The sequence below is a fragment of the Vespa crabro genome, chromosome 6, assembly GCF_910589235.1.
Source record: "Vespa crabro chromosome 6, iyVesCrab1.2, whole genome shotgun sequence".
NCBI lineage: Eukaryota > Metazoa > Arthropoda > Insecta > Hymenoptera > Vespidae > Vespa > Vespa crabro.
This window is the reverse complement of record NC_060960.1, coordinates 11,058,384-11,081,570: the sequence shown is the minus strand read 5'-3', so window position 1 is coordinate 11,081,570 and position 23,187 is coordinate 11,058,384. Positions and strand designations below refer to the sequence as shown.

Sequence of the window (23,187 nt, the reverse complement as noted above, 5' to 3'; positions counted from 1 at the left end):
GACGTTAATCGATCGACGTTCGGTCCAATTTGACGTCGAACGAGAGAGAGAGAGAGAGAGAGAGAGAGAGAGAGAGAGAGAGAAACTTAGTCGTCCCATGCGAGCCACCGAACCGTAGCTAATTTAAACGAATTGCTGCATTTCAATAAGCCGCTCGTCGATGCGATTCACACATTTTTATTCTTTATCGTCGATTAATACAACATTGTTTTATTTTATCCTTCTGACAATTTTTCTCTCTTTCATTTGTAGAATACTACTTCTCAATCTCCTTAATCTTCTCAAGATATTTCACGTTAATGAGATTTTAAATTGATACTTTTCATAAACTTGCGCGAAACATCCTTCCTTTAACCATTTTTTTCTTATATTCGTTTCTAAAGATTTTTACCTGGTATTGATTGTAGAATCATAGTTAATCAATTAGCAAATGATATACTCGTTCACATTGGTAACGCGACAAAGACTGCAGTTATTATTTTATACCTGATGAAAAACAAATAGCTGCGTCATCGATGTAAACGTAACGAGAGATTAAATGCTTCGTCGACTCGCGTGATTATCCGTCCGTAAGCTACAATTTATTGTTCCTCGGAGTCGACAGTTATTTACAATGTTATTCAATTAATAAGTCGTCGAGCATATTAACGCGAATTCAAATTCCGTGTCGTTTTTTCCTGTCGAGTCTTTCTTCTTTTTTTTCCTTCGACATTTAAAATCACCCTTTTAAAAGTGGTTTCTCTCTCTCTTTTTTTTTTTTTTCTTTTTTTATAAATTCGCATTACTCTTACGTACCTATTGTCTTTCTTTTGCGAAGAACAGACGTGATATCGTGTTTCATAAAAATTTTTACGCCAGTTTATGAAATATTCATTAAGTGGATTAATTACATCACTATGAGACGCGCGAAGATCATATTTGTAAGCGATAGTTTAAGAAGCGAGTGGATGGCGTAATCGATACAATTATTAGAAATTCGTCAAAGAGAATCAATTGATGGATAAGGCGCGTTGTTTATCTCCTCATTCGTCGCGCTAATCGATCTTACCATATTCGTCGATATAAATCTTTCCTCGTATCGTTGATAAATCGATCAGGATCAATCTCTTTTTCTCTCTCTCTCTCTCTCTCTCTCTAACTTTTATACCAATTGCGTTTAGCGAAAGTTTCGTTCGGTTGTCTCTCGTTTTTTACGCTGGATTGACACGCGAGGACTGATTTAATCCTTTAACGCTATGTCATCCTTTCGAAATGTACGCTCGTTTCTTGTTTCCTTTGAAAATGAAAAGTGACGATACGTAAGAGTTATAGAATCTGCCTTGCGAAAGAGGGTTATCAACGACCTAGAGATTTGTCGCGTAGATTAAAGCTTTGCGCGAGCAGAAAGATAGATAGATAGATAGATAGATAGATAGATAGATAGATGGATGAATGGTTGGATGGAGAGATGGAGAGATAGAAAGAGAGAGCAATTTCGGGAATGAAAAAAGATAGAGCAACTTTAAATGCGGGTTTTATTATTCCGGGGGTAGAGGGGAAAGGGAGAAAGGACACAAATAAAAAGTTTATCGGTCGAAAGATAACCTCTGTTGTTCGATATTCCGTAAATGTAATCGCATTCGCGTTAAAAATAAAATTTTAATAGGCAATGTACTTTTATTTCTCTTCCTTCTTTTTACTTTTCTTTCTTTCTTTTTGTTTTTCTCTTAATTTCCTGTATGATTAAACGATCTTGAAGAAGAAGCGTTGTTACGATCGGGCAGAGAGATCAACTTGTCGAACTCTTTCTCTCTCTTTCTCTTTTGATCCCGTTGGCGACCCTGCGCTCTCGAATTCCGCAGCCCCGCCTTATTCTTCTCCGCCCTTGCACTCTACCTCGTACGACCTCGGTAAAAGCCGACGGACCAGTCGAACCTACTCATGGACCATTCTCTTCTTCGATAAATTGAAAAGTTAGCAATCGAAAGCGAACCTTGACACCTTTCTTGTTTTTTTATTTGTTTTCTTTTTTTTCTTTTTTCTCTTTTCTCTTTTTTTCCTAGCTCGCTCGTCGTTTTTCGAGGGCCTAAGCCACTCGACGAGAAAGACTCGCGGATGCTTTCTGCCTCTGGACGAGCGCGTCACCCGGTGGGGAAGCTTCTTCTTAAAATAGATTCTAGTACCGGCTAGAGGTTATTCGTTGTACATACGTTTTGGACACACACTTTAAATTTATATACAATCGTCGATGTGTGCGGCTCCAGTTGTAGATAGATATATATCTGTATACATACATACGTTCATGTATACGTACATAGATAAATGCATACATATGTACATGCGTTGGTATCTTTTGCATCGATCTTACAAGCTTTTCCTACGTAATGTATACGTAAACGTTTAGCGGCACGTCACGAAGATAGCCGAAGAAGAAATGCGTTTGCTCCTCGTGAGAGAGAGAGAGATAGAGACCTTCGAGGGTCAATTTGAAGCCTTTCGAAGAAACGAACGAACAGTCGATCGAGCCCTTATTTTCGCGATGACACACGTTCTAACTATAGATATCATCGGTCGGGCACTTAAATGTATATTATCCTGTCGCCTCTTCATGCACGTGCTTGCATCACGTATACCTGTGTGTTGGTGTCCTACTCCCACGCGACTTTTTTCTTCCTCCCCGCACGTCACGAAGTGGCAGAGCGCTCCGAAGACGCTACCTCTTTTGACGCCGCTCCCTTTGCTTTCTTTTTTCTTCTCTTTTTTATTCTTCTTCCTCCACCTCCTCCTTCTTCTCCTTTACGTTTCCTCGTTTCTTTCTTCTTTTCTTTTTTCTTTTTCTATCAAAAACGCCTCTCGTTCGCGCCGAACAAATATAAAGAAACATATAACGTGCTCCTATTCATTCGAATGCATCATCCATCATTATGCAAATGCGTAGGTCGTGTAGAAAGCGTAAATAGTATTGAAGCGTACATATATATTTAAAAAAAAAAAGAAACAGAAGTTAGTCGTAAAAATTTTATAATTATATTGGGTCGTGTTTACTTAATGAACGCGCACATCTATCTATCTATTTGTCTATCTATTTGGAAAATAAAAAACAAAAGAGAAAGAAAAAGAAGAAAGAAAGGGAAAAAAAAGGAAAAGAAAACAAATGTTTCACTGCTCAGTTAGAAATATCATTAGCGATAAGATCGTCGAATATATCAGTTAGGACCACGTGCTGGCCGTGCTAATCGTTATTCGCGACTAATATTACAAATATTTTCTTTATCGACTAATTATTTATACAACGATTATGCGTTTCAGGGAGGGCGAAGGTGGTGGTGGCGGTGGCGGTGGAGTCGGTGGCCGTTCCGTGAGTAGCACTACCGGTGGTGGTGGTGGTGGTGGTGGTGGTGGTGGTGGTGGCGGAGGAGGAGGAGGCGGTGGTGGTGGTGGCGGAGGAGGTGGCGGCGGAGGAGGTGGCGGCGGAGGCAGTGTCGGCGGCCGACGTGCACCGAGTCTACGATTGGTAAATGGAAGAGCTACCACCGGGATCAGTTTACACACCAGTAGCACAGAATCCGTACGTTCGCCTCATCACCACCTCGGTCAGCAGCAGACCGCCAATAACAACAACAACAACAACAACAACAACAACAACAACAACAACAATAACAATAACAATAACAATAACAACAACAACAACCACAATAACAACAACAACTGCCACGCCGGTAACAACCCCGCCGCGAACAATCATCCAAGACTCAACAAAGATGACAGCATCAAGATTAGCATCGAGAACACCAACACCTGTACAGACAGTCTCGTCACCGCTTTAGACGACGAGGCACTGCTAATCACTGACTTCTTGGGCGATACAGGTAACCGACCTTCTTTACTCCTGACTTTTCAATTTCTATTCTAACTTGTAACATTCTTCTTTTTTTTCTCTCTCTCTCTCTTTTTCTTTTTATTACCTTTTTATAATTCCTATACCGCATTAGGTAGAGTTGAAGTAGGTAGAGAGTAAATGAGCAGGTATATATGTACATATATATCGACGTGCTCGAGCAAGCGTGAAACTTTAAATCGGTCGTTCGGCTAACGCACGTAACGAGCCTATTATCGGCTCGTGAAATATAAAGAAGCTATAGACGCAGTTGCATATTTATTGATATTGTATACATTATCATATTGCTTCGCGTCTCTCGATGTTGCCAGGTGAAATCGCGAAATGATTAGAGGAGCGTATTAAGTCTCTCTCTCTCTCTCTCTCTCTCTCTCTCTCTCTCTCTCTCTCTCTCTCTCTCTTTCCATCATTATATCGATTTCGTAACGCTCGATGATAGAAGTAGTGGTAATATATTTATATTTTGTTTGTATAGAACGAGACAAACGCAAATGCGTGAATTAATGATCGTACAATATGATACAGAGAACGAGAGATGTTGTTTGCAGTAAAAAATAGGCAAACGGAAAATTTTATCCATTAGATGATATTCGAAAGTTTGTCTACGTTCATACATATGTAGATGGATGTGTATATACATGAACATATATATATATATATATATATATATATATGTATGTATATATGTATGTATGTATGTATGTATGATATATATGTATATATATGTAAATACAAAGTCAACGAATCGTTTCCAAAGTATCTCACGTGAGAGCACCGTAGCGCGACGATAAAAGGAATGAGGATACGATAGCGAGAGAACGATGCCACGTTTGAAGCCGGTTCCGGAACATACATATATAATATTATATAGAGAATTTATATACTTATATATCTCTATATGTAGGTATAATACAATATATAATATGGACGTGTTACTTTGAGCTCCACGTATATTATTCTTCCATTCGGTCTCGGTCATTCGTCGTCGAACGCACATCCTCGACGCGTCACGCGAGATAATCTTTGTACGTTCGTCCGTAGTCATCTTCCTTTTCGATCGCGAATGTCACGCAAGGGCGAGAAAAAGGCATGATACGTACCAACTTGAGATTTGCATGAACTTGACGCGCAAGATAAATAAGTAGAAGGCGAAGCATAATTTCTCGATAGAACCGGTCAGTGATTATGTTCCTCTTCTTTCTCTTTCTCTCGTCGTCTTCTCTTTCATCTTCTTCCTTCTCCTCTTCTTATTCCCTGCCATCGTCTTTGCCTTCTTCAGTCGAGTTTCGGTACGTCTTCGATTCTCTGTTTGCTCGAGTCTTTTCGTTCGACGCTCGCTTGCGTGCAAATGCCAAGGTAGAGAGAGAAAAAGAGTGAGAGAGAGAGAGAGAGAGAGAGAGAGAGAGCAAAACATGGAGGATTTTCCAAAGTTCCACGATAGCCAGAGTTTCATTTTAGAGGGACAGAGGACACCGTTGTTGTGCAACGGTAAAAACATATCCTTAAAGTCCGAATCTATTTCGAACGAGAACGTTTACATTTCTCGTGAGTCTTGTTCTCGAGTAAAAAGAAATATCAAATTAAACGATAAACGATCATCGATTTTGTTTTTTTTTTTCTTTTTGCAGGCAACGAGATGAATTACAAAGGCAGCGGTAAAGTCCACTTCGGAGTGGACGATGTGTCCCTCTATGGGACGCCGAAAGAGGAACCGGGCCCGGGTCTCCCGGGCCAGGAGGTTAAACAGAGCTTCCTTAAGAATCAACTTCAAGCCCTCTTTCAGCCGACGGATAACAAGCTTGCGATGAAACTCTTCGGCAGCAAGAAGGCACTTATGAAGGAAAGGATCAGGCAAAAGGCGGCGGGTCACTGGGTCATCCATCCTTGCTCCAGTTTTCGGTAAGATCAATCATTTATCATCGATCGCGCACACGTTACATATATATCAATTTACTAGGCATATATATATATATATATATATATATATATATATATCCCGATTCTTGATCATTTTCGAGAAATACCTTCGATAAGCCAAGAGAAACGATTGAATCGATTAACATTCCATGCTCCTTGTTTAGCGTGGAATATTATAAATACGTAGCGTCTTATCTCTTATGTACCCGTCATCCTTGTAATCGTCTGCTTTTTTTTTCGAATCGTTTTCACGTTGCGTAATACATCGATGATTTTTTTAATACACTCGGCGTACATAAATAGATATGTGTAAGTGTAAGAGTTACACAATAAAAACGCGTAACCTTAGGATCCTTTTTAAATTCTCGGTCTCACACGCTTTGACGGATCACGTGAGTCATTTATACCTATCAGAAAATTTATACGGTATATATTTACTTGTGTATCTCTTTGATTTAAAAGACGTATAAAATGTCAATTTCTCCTAGGCAAATAGACTAGGCAAATAGCTAAATTCATCGGAATAAGAAAGATAGTTTCAGGTAGAGGAACGAAGGAATTTACGATTCTGAAATAGGATCTAAGCTTGCGCCTACTACTAAGTCGGCGTCCTTCTAAGGTGGACGTGTCCTTTTGCCGTACACGGATAGCTCGGATTACTCATTAGCGATAAGGGACAGTTTACGAGAATCCGCTCGAATTCGTCGTCCTTCTTTCACGAATACACTGCTCGTATTATCAAACGAGCGGAATTAGCTCCGATCCAATGCCCATTCTATAATGCATGAAACAGTATACCTCGGCCCAATACGCGTTTGTCCTTCTAATTGTTTGAAATTACTTGGCGTTTCCATTCGAAATCTTGGCTAATTACCTACGCAGCGCGAACGATCTCGCTCCGTACTTTTCCTTAAGTACGCGAGTATCTACGATCCCGGTGCATCAAGATACTCTCGGTCGAGGGATAGGAGGTAGACAGGAGGAGGAAGTGGAAACTTTTTCTATGACTTCGAAACAGATGAAACTGAAACTTTTATTCGAATGGCCCTTGACGATACTCGTATCTTTTCGTAGGCAGAACTAACGAAGCTCTTTATGATATTAGAAGCACATCTGCGAACGAGAATTTTCTTCCCTCGTGGCATTCAGCCTATTCACGTTTTTCCTCGTTGTAATAAACTTTTTAACGAGGGGATAAAATAGAAAGTACGTTTAGTATAAATGGATAGAGTCGGTAAGATGCTGATATGATTTTCGTCGAATCTCTTTAAGATCCATACCTCGATTATCGATTACGGCTAAGAAATAAATAGCCGGATATATATCTATTACGCGGCGAGCATTTGGAAATCCCATGAATGTCTGCAAACTATTTTTATCCTTCCAGGAAGCAAAAGATATTAGTGCCAAGCGATTCGACATATAAAAGTGACCCTTGATCTCTAAGAAGACCAGATGTCAGTTGTTTAAAGCTTGCACTGAAAATAGTTGCTTCGATTTTGCCTTCGCTTATCGAGTACCGTTTCGGTTATTAGAATAATTTATTTCGCAGATAAATTTTATCTCACATCAATTATGTCATATTACAGAAACGAAAATCTCTCTCGATCGAAAGGCATCTGCGATTTCAGGTGTGGATTTTCTCGTTTCGCGATCCAAAGATATATAACGTTCTCCGTATACATACATAAGTAAGGTAACGTACACGTTTGGCTCTCGATCGGTCCTACTTGACTATAATTGATCGAGTCGTTATAACGCCCAGTAGACGATCAAACGTATCATGTTGCGTTAATTATCGCTATATCTCTCTCACTTCCTACGGCTTTTACTTTCAAACCGAATTTTTTTTTTTTTGTTTTTCTTTCTTTATTTTATCATTAACAGTAGAGAGATGCTCGAAGATAAGAATAAATAGAAAAAAAAAGAAGAACAGAGATTTTACGATAGATGAGTTTTATTTTAGTTGGTTAGATGGGAATGAAAAAGGTGTGAGAAATGCGGAAGGACGAATGGAGGTGTGATGAGAAGAAAGAAAAAGGAAAAAAATGAAAGAGGAGCGCGTAAAGAAGGAGGAGGAGGAGGAGGAGGAGAACAGGAAAAAATGAAACGGACAAACGTCCTCTTCTTGGTCGACATGGTAGGCGTGGGTCAGGGTCACTGGAATTAACACAGGAATAGAGACGTATTAATTAATTAAGTCATCTTAATTGCGCCCCCGGTTAAATTCATCTTCCTCTCTCGCTCACTTGTAAGCGTCCCTCCGATCTTCGCACGCCGCCCTCCATAAGACGTGCTTTCATTAATTACAATCGTACCGTGTAAAAACAGGCAAACAGGCAAAAAAGCAAGCCGATAATATGAGAAAATTCATTCGTCGTCGTCGTCGTCGTCGTCGTCGTCGGTAAGTTTTTCTCGCGGCTCGGAACCACAGCTAGAAATGTATCGTGTCAATGAAACAATCGACTCCGGTCTCCGGAAGGAACAAATTGACCTACACGATGTTCCTTCTCCTTTCCTCTCTCCCCCCGAATTGCCATCGGTGAAGCAAACGCGAGCGTCTCTTTCGCTCTCTCTCGTTTCTTTCATTTTTCCTCTTACGTTAGTCTTTTTTTTTTTACCTGCATACTTCAATGACGTCGTCTTAATGTCTCGACAATGAGAGAATATCGATTCTATGAGTATATTATGCATATATCGTACTATGACGAACATACTTATCTACGTAGATGATGTATGAAGATATACAGAGAACTAAGACATTCTATGCAAATATTTCATTCTCCTTCCATCGGACAACTCTTTTCTCGGTTGTTCAATCTTTTCGTTTCAAGTTTTAACGCTCGCAAAACTCGTTCCGTATCGTTCCTTTTTCATGCATCATTTATTACTCGACCCCGAACAATCTACGATTCAGGCTGACAATCAAGGTTGTGAAAGCTTAGAAATAAGGTATAGGGGCCCTTCGTACGAAGTCTTTCTTTCGTTTTTCCCTGTAAGCGCATGCACATCTCTCTCTCTCTCTCTCTCTCTCTCTCTCTCTCTCTCGCTTTTTTTTCTTCTTCCTCTTTTTCTTCTATTTTGTTTTATCGTCTTTTTCCCTTTGTCGTGAAAATTTTAAAAATATAAAATAGCGTCAGCGTTCCATTTTCGTTTTTTTTACGATAAAAAAGAAAGCAACCTTTGGAGAAAACAAGTGCCTACCCTGTGTAATTGACGCTCGCGAAAGGAAGCTTTAGAATTTCTAATTATCCCCAGGTAGAATATAAAAAGCATCAGGCATATATGCGTGCAAAGAGCGTGGAAATATTTTTTGTTTCAAAGGAAACAACGTCGACGGGAGGAAAGAGGGAGGATGATAAAAATAGAACGATAAAAGTCTATTCGTCGAATCTAATGATAGCCTGCTAAGAGAAGAAGGGAACGAACCGGAAACGATTAACGTTAGTTTCAACGTACGCACGCGTTGTTCCTTCGCCGTTAGAGAGGATCGAAAAGGGCGGAAGGAGGTCCGTTAATCTTGAGCTAATAAAATATTTGATGCGGCCCTCGTTCGTTACAGCAGCCTCTGGGCGGCCATGGCCCAGTGAGATTGAGCGTAGACATTGCCAGCTCACCAATACGAGAGCTCTTTCGATACTTGCATGTCCACCAACGAATACGCTTACTTACCTACATAGGTAAAGAGAGAGATGGAGAAAGGAAGAATCTGCTTCGTTCTACTACGTATATGTATAACGGTTAAAATATTATATGTACATAGGTATATAATATCTGTGTATACGAAGTGCATGGGAAACTCTCTCTCTCTCTCTCTCTCTCTTGAGATTAGATGGAGGCGGAAACTCGAAAGCGAATCATTCAGGTCGGGAAGTTGAAGCAAAAGCTCCTCCCTCTCTCGTCGGAATCAGGACGAAAGGGTATTTCCGACCTGTTCCGAAGGTTGATTCGCTAAGGTCGACCTTGCGTTCGAAGAAGTCAGGGCCACAAAGAAGAATCCGCCTTTCGCGGATTATAACCTCCATATAATAACCTGGATGCTTTGAACAAGACCAGTTTAGAAAGTGGCAGCCGCGCCTTCTTGACGGAGGCGCGACGTTTGTACGCAATATTTTATTTGGTCGTATAATTTCAACCAGATATATTTTCGTACTTCTCGAAACTTTCAGGCTCGAGGAGTTATCATTGTATATTCGCGAAAGGCAGTAGCTTGCGAGAACGTTTACGAATCGTATTATATCTTACTCGAACGCAAAAGAGAGAAAGTCGAATTTAAACTTTGGCTAGTTCTCTCTGTCATTCTCTCTCTTTCTCTCTAGTTTTGGGAAAATTTATTAAAGTCATCCGAGAAAAATTCAATAAGGAATAAAGTTATACGATCGTTAAAGCAACGTTCTGGATTTAATAGAGGAACCCCTAACAAGGCGAAAATTCAGCATTTTCGTTTATCGACGTTCGCATGCATCGAAATAACTGTTTAATCGTGAATCAATATGCAAAAGCGCGCCAAACAACAATGTGCCAGGTTTGGTAGTGTATTTGTGCGAACGCGAACGTACAAGCAAGACGCGTTGGCTCCATCAGAGAAGAGAAACGAGCTCGGAAACTTACTCGGGGATCGATCGTATCGCTTCAGGTTTGCGGCTTGACTCGATTGAACTACATTAAGCGGCGTGTGTCAACATGCTATATAGACAACTACCGCGAATAAAGATCCACCTTGGGAGCCACCTCTTTTTCTTCCTCGCGCATACGTACGTATAAATACGTATGTGTCGCATCGCATCGCATCGTATCCTATCTTATCGTATCCTATACTATCCTATCGTATCGTATTGTGTCTTGTCAGCTTGGCGTTTATGCTAAAATATTCCTCTGACTCCTTCTATTATTCAACAAGGATCGTTTTGTAATCTCGTACGATCATATTTCTTTCCACCCTTTATCTTTTTCTTTCTGAATATTTAATCTAACTCTTTGCTTCTTTCTTTCTTTCTTTCTTTCTTTCTTTCTTTCTTTCTTTCTTTCTTTCTTTCTTTCTTTCTTTCTTTCTTTCTTCCTTCCTTTCCCTCTCTCTCTCTCTCTCTCTCTTCGATTTATCTTTTTTCAAAGAATAATCCGTCAACGTATACGATGATAAATCTTTTTGTCGAAAGTATTTTATTAATAGTCGTCGTTATATATTCAACATTGACATCGTAGTTCACTCCAGTTAATTTTTCTGTCTTTAACGTTCTCCCTTTATATACTGTTACGGGTATGTTGTATTTAAAGGCGTCTGACGCATGAAAGTTTTGAAGCCGTATTAAATAGCATCGCAAAATTGGATCCACTTGATACTCCGTATAATATTCTCTGAATGTGGATTACTCCATTTTAAATTGTTGGAATCTCTCCTGGCTGTAAGGCAATACCTCCGGATCTCGGGAAAACGAGTTAAGAGGAAATAATACGTGCTTACGCCTCAATCGGCGTTTTATGTAACGCGTGCTTTTATCAATGCGCATTTGTCAAAATTGCTCACGATTTAATCGTGAGATTAAAATTCATTACGAACGTCTATATTTTCGATGAATGATTTTATGATCGATCCCAATCAACGCGTTCTTCTCCTTTACTCGAATCTTGGATCATAAAGATCAAGAGAGAGAGAGTGAGAGAGAGAGCCGGCAGTTGAAAATTGCAGAGGCCTTGTTCGGGTCTGCCCTATCATTAGGTAGTTTGCAAATTTAAACTATGGTTTCCTACTGCTGCGCGAACCCGTGCGCAGAGCCCGTTTAGTCCTCTTATGTAATAGCTGTTCACGTGATGGCTTTGATTGGATGCAAAGTTCTCGATCGGGAAAAGCGTCGAGCGAACGACGAAACAATTTTTCCCGATGGTCGAACGTTTATCTCTTTTATTTTCTACGACAAAAAATAAGAAATTTTACGATGAAATTGTTAGCTGGCTGACTGGCTGGTTGGCTGGCTAGTTAACTAGCTAGCTAGTGAACGAGCGAGCGAGCGAGCGAGCGACAAATAGCGGAAAGAATACGACGAGATACAATAAAAAGGCACGATTATTTTCACGTAGTGCAGAAATGTACGAGAGAGAGAGAGAGAGAGAGAGAAAGAGAGACTAGAATCTCTTTTCTACGTACATTTGCTCGTAACGTCTAACGAGAAGCCGATCGAAATGGCTCGTTATTGCGCCTCGTTAAATTTCCTTCCAGTTTTCGTTATGGACAAAACCACGAGGAAAATGGCACACTCCCATTAAAGGAAATAATTGATAAGGAAAAGTGATCTCGATCTTCTCCCTGCGATCATCATTTTTCATCCCTCGTAACGTTAAGCCCATTATATTTATCCGAGGCAATTGATATTTTTTTTCACAATCATTTGTTCGAAAATCGATCTTTCCTTCGAAATTCAATTGGAGTCAGATAAGTAAAACGTATACATTCGGTTAACATCGTATCGTACCTAATATGGCCGCAGCATTGTCTGGCATAGTAGAATAGCTACTAGATGTCTTAATTGACCCGAGGGAATGCGCGGGTACACGAAGCACGCGTACATGCAAACGTTGATACGAGACGCGTGTATAACGCATCTCATATATGTTCTCGTCTATCTAAAGGCAATCTCTGTTATCGTTTTAGAGAAAGAGAAACGTTTTCGTGATGACTCCATTTGACAAGATTTAGAAGGTCCAATCTTTTTCGTATCTTTCTTTCTAATAAAAATTAATAGAAAAATCGAAGGACGTTCGAGAATGGAAAAAAATTGGATTCTTTAAAAGGAGGGAAGATCGAGATCGCGCGTTCATGATATATACATATGTGTGTGTGTGCGTGCGTGCGTGCGTGCGTGTATACACACATAGACGGATCGTTCGACACAAGGGGAAACATCGACGTGTACAATAGGTGTGTACACATAACACAGGAGTACGCGAGCGATCACGTACCGACTCGGCAACGTGTCCGCACTGACACAGTAGCCTCTGGCTTAATCAGATGATTATTCTGAGATCATTCTTACAGCTGATACTAGGCCAACAGCGACTACACGGTTCCAACAGAGCTATCACACGTCGAATATTACCTATATATATATATATATATATATATATATATACATATATCTACGTACATACATAGAACGCGATTTTCCTATCTTATTCGATCTTCTTCCTTAACGCCTTTCGTTCTTCTTCTCGATAAATAGATAGGTACCTATCATTATCCGTTTAAATGTCTTTTCCAATTAATCGGATTACCCTCATAATCTGATAATAGAGTTTAGCAGAAGTCCGAGCAAACACGCAAAGAGATTAGTACCATCGTGTAGCGTCGATCTATATCCCATAAAAATATTCTCTTATCTTTAAATTTGTTTTTAACTCGATTATTTATTATAAACGATCAAATCCCATCGTAAAGATTTAACCAAATAGACGTGTAAATAGTTTAAATCGTTGAAAAGAAAAGGAAACCAAAAGTTTCGGCTTATTCTTGCGGGCTACGATACTGCTTACGCGAGAGCACGCGTGTTGAGTCTATAAAATTAATGGTCGTGCTTCTGGTTATGTCAGCATCCTCTGTCAGACAATGGACGACCCCGCGTATTGTTCGAGTACACGTGTATGCAGTCGAGTGTGGTACGGCCACTGTTTCATGGTGATCCTTGCTAATCGATGTAATGGCATACGTTGTACGTACGGAGGCGCACATACAAATTCATCTTTGAATTCATCAACGAATCTTTGTTAGTAGAACGCCTACGTTCGGTTGACAGCCTTTAACAAGACTGGCTATCTGGTTCGATGTCTCCTTAGGGCATTATCCGAAACGAATACGAGAATGTACCTACCTATTCATTATAAACCGTTCAATCGTAAATTATAATTTATGCTTTCAATTTTAATCCACGATGATAATAATAAAAACGCTTATAATTCGTATCGTTTTCAATATTTTTCTTTACATAAAAAGCGTACGAAAATAGAAGGCGTCCCTTAAAATAATCTGTTTCAGCATTACATATATATCTCCTGATATCCAGATATAGGTACGCAAGTGGGCGTATGAATTCTCATTCGGTAAAGTGCATACTAAAAAATTCATCGAGTCTCTGTACCTAACTCCGTTGCGATTTATATAAACGTGCAACCGTTAGATATACTAGCATCGATAATATGAAAAATATAATACGATGTATGGGATTTTTCTGTTTTTTTTCTTTTCTTTTTTTCGTTGCACGATGATCCTTTCGTCGAAGAGGCGCGTAAAATTTAATGAGATGGTAAAAATAAACGTGTGTTTTAAAAAAAAAAAGGAGAAGAGAAAAGAAAAAAGAGAAAAAAAAAAGGAAAAGAAAGGAGACAAGGCAAAGTAAAAAAAGTATATTCGTGAAGGCTGCGAAGCCGATAAATTGTCAGGAATTCCCGAAAGGGTCGTAGTCACAGCATCCAGGGAAGCGTGCTCGTTAGAGAGACTCATAAATTTCAAGTAAGGTATCGTTCTACGGTTAAGGCGTAATCTTTTCGGGCTTTTAGGTCAGTTTATATCACGAGAAGAATACGAGCGGAGCGTTCGCCTTCGAATACGATTAGAATAATTTTCTTCTCTTCTCTCGCAGTTCTTTTCTTTTTTTTTTTTTTCTCTCTTCTTCTTTTCCTTCTCTCATTTTGATGAGTTCTCTGACATCGTTACTTATTAAAAGAGACGGTGAAAGAGAGCGAGAGCGTTAATTAATATACATATTCACATGTACGTGCGAATATTTTTATTTGGAACGCAAGAGGTGTCGGGCACGTGCCCCAACGTTATACGCATCAACTCACGCACTCTTCATTTCACGAGTGTGTCGGCTTCAGCGAGTTGACGGAGCTCTCAAAGTTTCGAGTACTTCCAAGTGCACAAAAAAGCCGTGCACAAACTCGTCTTACCCTCTCGATGTGTTTCATAAAGGCGCACACTATTACCGTGCTTCTCTATTTTTAATTTAATTCTAGAATTAATTAGTACGTATACATATATAGATACGTACGTGTACGTATGGGTGTGTGTGTGTGCGCGTGTATGCACCTATTGTGCCTCTTCATTATCAAAACCGCAATAGATCCTCCCCGTAGAATTCGGATGATAGGACATAACCGAAAAACATTGTTCGTTTGCGAATATTACATGCGAGGGCATCCATGTATCGAGTCTTCCAACAAGCACGCCAAGAGCACGTACATACATATACCTACTCATATTGGTGCCGGTGTAGCAACGTTATTAGTTGGAAAAGTGGGCCAATGCTGTCGGTAGGACCAGAATCGAACTGATTAAAGCTGAACTTTCAGAAATTGGCTTTTATCACGAAAGAGAACAGAAAGAGAAATTCTTCTCTCTCTCTCTCTCGCTCTCTCGCTCAACAAGATCACGGCCTTCTTTCTAACTTCCTTCCTCTTCAGACTTAATCCAAACTTGGCTCGCTACTCGAGATAACCGCGAAATGAAGGGAAATGAAATAACGCTGACACCAACGATACTTATCTCTGATTTCAGATTTTACTGGGACCTCTGCATGCTCCTCCTTCTGGTTGCTAATTTGATAATTCTGCCAGTTGCCATTAGTTTTTTCAATGACGACCTAAGCACTAGGTGGATAGCCTTCAACTGCCTTTCCGACACTATATTCCTCATAGACATCGTCGTAAACTTTAGGACCGGTAAGTACCAATATCCTTTCTCCTAATGGTTATATCGACGTATCGAACTTTTCCCTCGAAGAAGTTTGACTTTTATCAATGATTTACACGTGGATGATCCGTATCGCGATAGTTGGCACGTCAAAGAGTTATCGATATCTCGAAGGGACCAGAAAAGCAAAGGAACGAGGATCGTCTTAAGCGCCACCTGCGGCTCGGGCCAAATTGAACGGGGTGGGGAGGGGGGGCTGGAAGAGGGATCTTAAGTGCAATATACAACGATGTTATTGTCTAGCAAGTCGAGAGAACGTCACTGATTCCAACTACAGCAACTCCTTGACATTTCGTTATTGCACAGGGATTAATTTGAACCACGTTCGAGTTGGTACAAGGGCGGAATTAGGTCACGAGCCTGACACCGATGGAAAACGTTACGTATGTGCACATCAAGCTGTGTACGCGCTTGGCGTCGATTCGCAATTGTTATAAATTCTTGATCCAGATTATTGTCAGAGTCCGCGTTTTCGTATCTCGTTGAGGTTATCATCGTCGGACGATCACGACGACGACGATGCCGACGACAACGACGATGATACTACTCTCAAAGGCTAATTAAATTGTTCGTAGGGTACGCGCAATCAAAGGCTCCGTTATGATTTTCAAATCGAGATCACGACGTCATTGCTTTTATTTTTCACTCGAGTGTAATTAAGGGAGAAGAAAAAGAAAAAAGTATGGAAGAAAAGCGTAGAGAGATAGAGAAAAATATAACGTGAATCGATTTCCTTCTTTATTTTTGTCATGCAGGTATAATGCAGCAAGATAACGCCGAACAAGTGATATTGGATCCCAAGTTAATCGCAAAACACTACCTCAGGACTTGGTTCTTTCTCGACCTCATCTCATCCATACCGCTAGACTATATTTTCCTCATATTTAATCAAGTAAGTAATTGGCTATTTTTAATTTACTCTCCCTCTCTCTTTCTCTTTTACGTTCGCACGTGCTGAATTAGGAATTTTCGAAGGAAGAAAAAAGAAGGATCACGATCGATGGGATTTTTAGTTTCAGGACTTCAGTGAGTCCTTCCAGATCCTGCATGCTGGACGTGCTCTCAGGATCCTCAGGCTTGCAAAACTGTTATCACTCGTTAGGTTACTACGCTTGTCAAGACTGGTGCGGTATGTCTCACAATGGGAAGAGGTCTATGTGAGTGTTTTATCGTTTATTATTATATATGGCATCTTTTCTCGATCACTTACTTTTTTATTTTATATATATACATATATATATTTTATATATATACATATATATATATATATATATATATATATATATATATATATATATATATATATATATATACACATAAGATGTCCCTTGTATAAAGTCAACGTCTCAAAATGTCGCCATTTATCAATTATAAAAAGTGACTCGATCCAAGGTAAAGTTCGTGCTCCGTTTACGTCATTACCACTTCTCGGAAATGACAATTACGAAAAGAATCGTCATCGCGTTTATAGAAGTAGAGAAGGAGAAAGGAAGGGAAAGAGGGGAAGAGAATACGAATAAGAAAGAGAGAGAGAGAGAGAGAGAGAGAGAAATTAAAATGTGACAGAAATTTTGTCGATAAATTTATTTCTTTGCAAATTCTCATTTACGATAATATAAATTATTATTTCTGTCTCTAATTCGATCGTTTTAATTTATTTTTCTTTGTTCGCCTCAATTATCACGCAGACATGAATATTTGAAATTTTTTGTCGAGATCTTATCGCCATTATTAATTTGTTATTCGAAAAACGAACTTATATTTGGATCGAGATTCCGATATTTATGAGCGACCTTACCTGATACAAGGTAACAGGTAATTTGCATAATTATGAATGATAAATGCAAGGCGAACCCGTTGGTCTCGTGTACATTTAGCTCTTTCGATAAGTATCCTTTTCTTGTTATTATTATTATTATTATTGTTATTATTATTATTACTATTATTATTATTATTATTATTACTATTATTATTATTATTATTATTATTATTATTATTGTTTCTTCGATATATATATCTCACCTAATATAATACATATATAAAGTCCAATGGATTCACCTTGCCCGAATAAGGAATTACGTTAATGAGATCGATATCGTCAGGTTGGTGAGGGACAATGTCGATTTCTCAAAAACGTCCAAAATTTAATATTATCTTATTTTTATTATTTTTTTTTCTCTTTTTTTTTTTTTTTTTTTTTTTTTTATGTAACGAATTATCTTTCTTTTTTTTTTGACATTGCTCTTTAGATAATAAATTCAACGAACGTTGAGTTTATCCATCGAATTCCAATTCGATCATAATATGATTTAGGCTTGAAAAAGAAAAATAAATAAATAAAAAATAAAGAAAAAAAAAAAGAAAAAAACAGAAAAAGAAATTGAAAAAAGAGTAATAATAATAAGAAGAAGAAGAAGAAGAAGAAGAAAATGAAGAAGAAAAAGCGCGGCATGTTTTTACCAACCTGGTAGATAAACGATCGGCAGGCAAAAACGAAGAGAGCATGTTCCGTTTTTATGGAGCTTAACATTATCCAATAATAGATAAAGATTTCAACGTCTCTTTATCATATCGTGGAAGAAAATATATAAAGTTAAAAAAAGAATTTTCATCTTATAATCGATCGTGTGAAAAACATTCGTGCGGTATCGTGTAACATACTACTAAATCGTTGATCGATTTAATATATACGTATTAATGGAGGATATATTTATGGAATTTTACGTTTTTCCTTATTGTGTTCTGCCCGTAGAGTGTACCGTGACGCAGCGAACAGACCAACGAATCAATCAGGCTTTTCGTCGAATCGGGGAGCAGTCTGTTATTTATTCTAAATGTTATTGCGCTTTCGTTTTATATTATCCTATTGCCTCCCCTCTGCTTTTACCTCTCTTTTCTCTTCTGTTCGACACTAAAATTCGCCGAGATAAGATATCGCGTTATCCTACCTCGAATTAGGTAAACGTTTTATCGACCCATTGGCTACAGTACGCTGAAATAGATCGACGAGAAATAAAAAAAAAAAAAAAAAAAAAAAAGAGAAAAAAGAAAAAGAAAACAAAAAAAAAAAGAAAAATGAAAACCTCACGATAAGAGTTAACAAACGTACTGCTTTTAGAAAGTATAAGTACATGTTAGGTGAGTCGAAAAAAATTATCAAAAAGTTTTACAATAGCGATATATAAGAATCAAAGGCAAACGACAATAGAATCAGTAATCCTTTTCGAAATAGATCGAACGTTCTTAATTTTTTTTTTTTTTTTATTTTTATTTAATTATTTATTTATTTGGTTATCTATTTATTTTTTTTTTCTTTTTTTTTTTTTTTTTTTTTTTTTTTTTTCCAAGAAAAAGACCGCCAATCGGCATAATCCTTATCGTCATTGATTCGCATACGTACAACGAGTTTATCGACATATGTATATATTAGAATATTATTTGTCATATCTACGATTCGCGCGTAAAAAAAAAAAAAAGAAACAGAAAAGAAAAAAAGAAAAAAAAAATATAAAAAAAATGAAAGTAACTCCCCCGTCATCCAGTAAGAAGCAAAGAAAAGAAAGAAGCTCGAAATATTCCTCTGTCTCTTACACGCACGCACATACACGTCGAAACCAGATAACGAGAACAATTATACAAGTCGTCCTACTCCTAGGCGCATTGCGAGAACACGTTTCCGAATGGGTTTGCAGATCCCCCTTTATCAACAGCCGGAGAGGCACTACGAGCGTCGGGCGACACCGCCCCAACCAGACCGAACCAGCAAGGTGTGCCTGCCTAGTAATCCCGAAACCAAGGCCAAATGCCCTTTCTTGATTCAAGCGTTCGTTAACTTCAAACTTAATGTTTCTACGTATAAATATATATATATATATATATATATATATATATATATATATATATATGCATATATTTATATTCGTATTTGCATATAAATATATGTATGCATATACATATGTGTGTGTATATATATATATATACATATACATATGTATACACATATATATATATAATGTATATTTTGCTAGATCGTTATTATTACAACCTTTGTTATCGTTGATTATTATCGTTTCGTTCCTATTATTATTATCGTTACTATATCGTTATTCAAAGCCCTCTTCACCTGTTACTTTTTAACGTTACGATTGCCATTGTTTAATATTGTCGTGTTTTGCTTTTCAGTTCGTTTCTTCTCCCTAATAGGGGTATATGCATAAACAATTAGTTTGCCGTGTGTTCTTTCGAATTTCGGTATTAAGACGCCTTTAGCTACGACACATCCAACTTGAAGTGTTCTTCTTTTCTTTTCTCTTTCTCTTGAAGCTCAGTAAATTCCTAATCTATTCCTGATTTGTCGAAAGGATAAGGCGTGTATTGTTTCGAAAAGAAAATAAAAAAAAATTGGATGTGTTTGGCCTAAAGACGATCGAGAACCGTGTATTCCAACGTACTGTGTCGATGTTTAACACGACTAGAGCTAGTTCCTTTGTTGAAAATCCCTGAGAACGGTTTTGGTATGACGTTTGATCTGATTTTTCTACGAATATTTTTCTTAAAATTTACGTTTCTTGCTAGGCATACATTCGAGTTTTGAATTGAAATAGTTAATACGGGGTAAACCCTGCCGAATACCGGCGAATCAAGGTCGACCATTAGCTTGACACATCTGTGATATTTAAGGAAAATGACGAATTCCATGACGATCCGCCTCATAATAATTCTTAATCGTTTACGATCTTGATTACCACCGTGTATCCTTATTTTAAGCCTGAATAATTTCACATTGACTTACTTGCGCGACAAGCGATGATAAACGTGAAGCATGTGCATTTTAAGACGAATTAAATTGGACAAGGAATCTTGAGTCTTTCGTTGTTTCTTCTTTTTTTTTTTTTGTTTCTTTCTTTCTTTCTTTTCTTTTTTTTTTTTTTTTTTTCTTTTTCCTGCAAGGGGCATCCACGTGACTTAGATACGTGTGCATGTGTTTTTTGTATCTCATAGTAAATGCATATACGGATCGAATCGCGCGATGGCTATTCTTCTTGATACATTATGATGTTAACGATGTTAAGAAGCAAAAAGGAAGAGATAGATAAAAAAGATAGGAAAAACGATACATATATATATATATATATATATATATATATATATATATATATACAGAGATGAAGAAAGAGATATATGTACATAAATATAGAGGACGGTGATAATCAGGAGTAATAATCGAGAATCGCGTGGAAGAAAAAAAAAAGGAAAAAGAGAAGAAAAAAGACAGAGATAGATAGCTAGATAGATAAAGAGAGAGAGAGAGAGAGAGAGAGAGAGAGAGAAAGAGAGAATAAGAGAAAGAGAAAGGGAAAGAGAAAAAGAAAAGGTAATCGCGATGACACCGCTTAGAGACAGACGACGAGACGCGTTATCTCGGCTCTAATAACGAAGGAAGCGATGAGAGAAAAGAATCCGAACAAAAGGAGAAAGACAATGGCTTATATTCTGGCTCCTCAATCCGTATGGTATTCGACACGGGTTACTCTAAAGAGACAAGAAAGTTGATTGGTCTGACCGTAGGTCTGCCTGTGCTGTGTGTGATTGGTGTGTGTGTTAGGTGTATATTAATCCTATTTGCCCGAGATTTTTTGGCAATGTGCCCGTGTTCAGTGTGTGTGTCCCCATTTCCATTCATTATCTCTCTATATCTCTCTTTTTCGTTTCTTTACCTTCTTTTCCATCTGTCCTTTTCGTCTTCCCTTCCCTTTCTCTCTCTCTCTCTCTCTCTCTCTCTCTCTACTCTCACACATTCTCCATATCACGTCACTCGACTTTCCGATCCGATCCAATGCCGTTCGAGCCATATGGCTGATTTCCGAGTTACGTTTTGACCCGTTGCTTGCTGTTTTCCTTCGTGTTTTTAGATGCCTGAGATAGAAAACAAGAAAATTTCTCATTATATATATATATATATATGTGTGTATATATATATCATATCTTTCCATTCGCACAATTTTCCTTTTGCCAGGATACGGAGAAAACAAGATACGCGTTCTTCGATTTTTCCTATTTTTCCTCTTAAGCTGACGTGCATATCATTTTTTTTCTCTCTCCTCTTTTTTTTTTCTTCTTTATTCTTCCTTATTCTCTCCTTACTTCTTCTCGTATCTTTCCCCGATTATCTTTTTCCTCGGGAGAAAATGAAACGATCATGTGTCCGTCTGTCCTTTCAATGTCTTTTCTTCTTTCATAGCCCAACAATAAAAAAGACATATAATCCCATATATCTGTCTCTCCTGTACGTGTTATGCTAGACGTCATATCCAATTTTACAAAATAATCGTTAGCTCTCCTTTTACTTTACGATACAGTACAATAGGTACTTAATTACTTACGTGTAGAAGAAGGTTAGAGATTTATATAAATATTACATATATTTAGTTGTAAATTGTTTATTTCATAGATCGTGAATTCGATATATATATATATATATATATATATATATATATACATTTATATATATATGTATATATATCTCCTATATACTCGTCACTGTTTATGCAACTTTTTTTTTTGAAATTCGCATGAGTTATTCTAGTAAACGCGCGCGCGTGAAGAAGATGAGTATTACGAGGTAGTAGTATTACGGTTACAAGTGCAATTTGTTGCTTGCTCATCGAACCGAGTGTTAAAACAAGCGCATCAAATGGACGCTCAAAGGCGCGAACATTAAGAGGCGATAACTCACGGGCGATGCGAAAAAATGACAGATCACATAGACGATGATTAATAGCATTCGGTCCCTTTAAGATCGTTACACGCACACACATATTAACATCGCCAGAAACGATGTGTCTGTGTGTGCGTCTACCTCGTTTGCGTGTTCGTGTATGCGTGCGCGTGCGCGTGCACGTGTGTGCGTGTGTTGTGTACGCTCTTTAACGCTAAAACTAAGAGGAAACACGTATATAAACACATTGCACGTTTGTCCATATGTCCACCACGCATGTATACACATATATGTATGTGTATGTGCGTGTATCCATTTTATTTTTATGCAACGATCCGCGCACACAGTTGCGCGCGACGACTTTCCAATCTCGCAGCCAAGATCTACATACGTAGAAAACTATGATAACGTTTTCTATACGAATCTAATAACGAGATTCGCAACGTACAAGTTGACCAAAAGCGTCAATCCAATGATTTAAGACAGTAAGTTTCTCAAGTAATTTACTTTTCTCTAAATCATTTTTCTTTATTATTTTATAGTTTCCTCCTCGTATATTCATCAACAGTGTCGTCATGGGCGAGTGGACTCTTCAATCTGAATTTTATATTATTTATTTGTTTTTTTCACGTCATTGAAATATCATCGATCGAGTATTCGTCATTCGAATGTACCATAAAAGAGAAGACACGGAATAGAGAAAAGTCGAGCGAGGATACGTCAAGCCTTTTTATTTCTTTCTTTTTCTTTTTTTTTCTTCTTATTTTGTTGTTCATTTATTTTTTCTTCTTTTTTTTTTTTTTTTCTTCTTTCTTTTTTTTCTTTTTTATTCCATTTTCTTTTTCTCTCCGTTGAAAGAATCCTAACGATGGTCAAGCGGAAATATTGTTGTGTTTTTTGCTATAATTATATTCTTATTACTAACTCATCGAAGCA

At 38.0% G+C, this 23,187-nt stretch overlaps 1 protein-coding gene across 16 annotated transcripts in view; it reads left to right on the top strand.

Moving 5' to 3' along the window:
• The window catches only part of LOC124425000 (potassium/sodium hyperpolarization-activated cyclic nucleotide-gated channel 3), a 62,139-nt gene that overhangs the window by 25,837 nt on the left and 13,115 nt on the right, over positions 1-23,187 (top strand). For 6 of the 16 annotated variants that reach the window (XM_046964725.1, XM_046964718.1, XM_046964723.1 and 3 more), the window contains 6 exons: positions 3,289-3,848; positions 5,506-5,776; positions 15,339-15,502; positions 16,289-16,425; positions 16,547-16,690; positions 19,226-19,300. In XM_046964725.1, coding sequence (XP_046820681.1) covers positions 3,289-3,848; positions 5,506-5,776; positions 15,339-15,502; positions 16,289-16,425; positions 16,547-16,690; positions 19,226-19,300 — 1,351 coding nt within the window. Of the gene's footprint in view, positions 1-3,288; positions 3,849-5,505; positions 5,777-15,338; positions 15,503-16,288; positions 16,426-16,546; positions 16,691-18,285; positions 18,875-19,151; positions 19,357-22,598; positions 22,703-23,187 lie in introns of those variants that run through there. The other 10 variants (XM_046964722.1, XM_046964726.1, XM_046964724.1 and 7 more) reach the window with 6 other exon arrangements.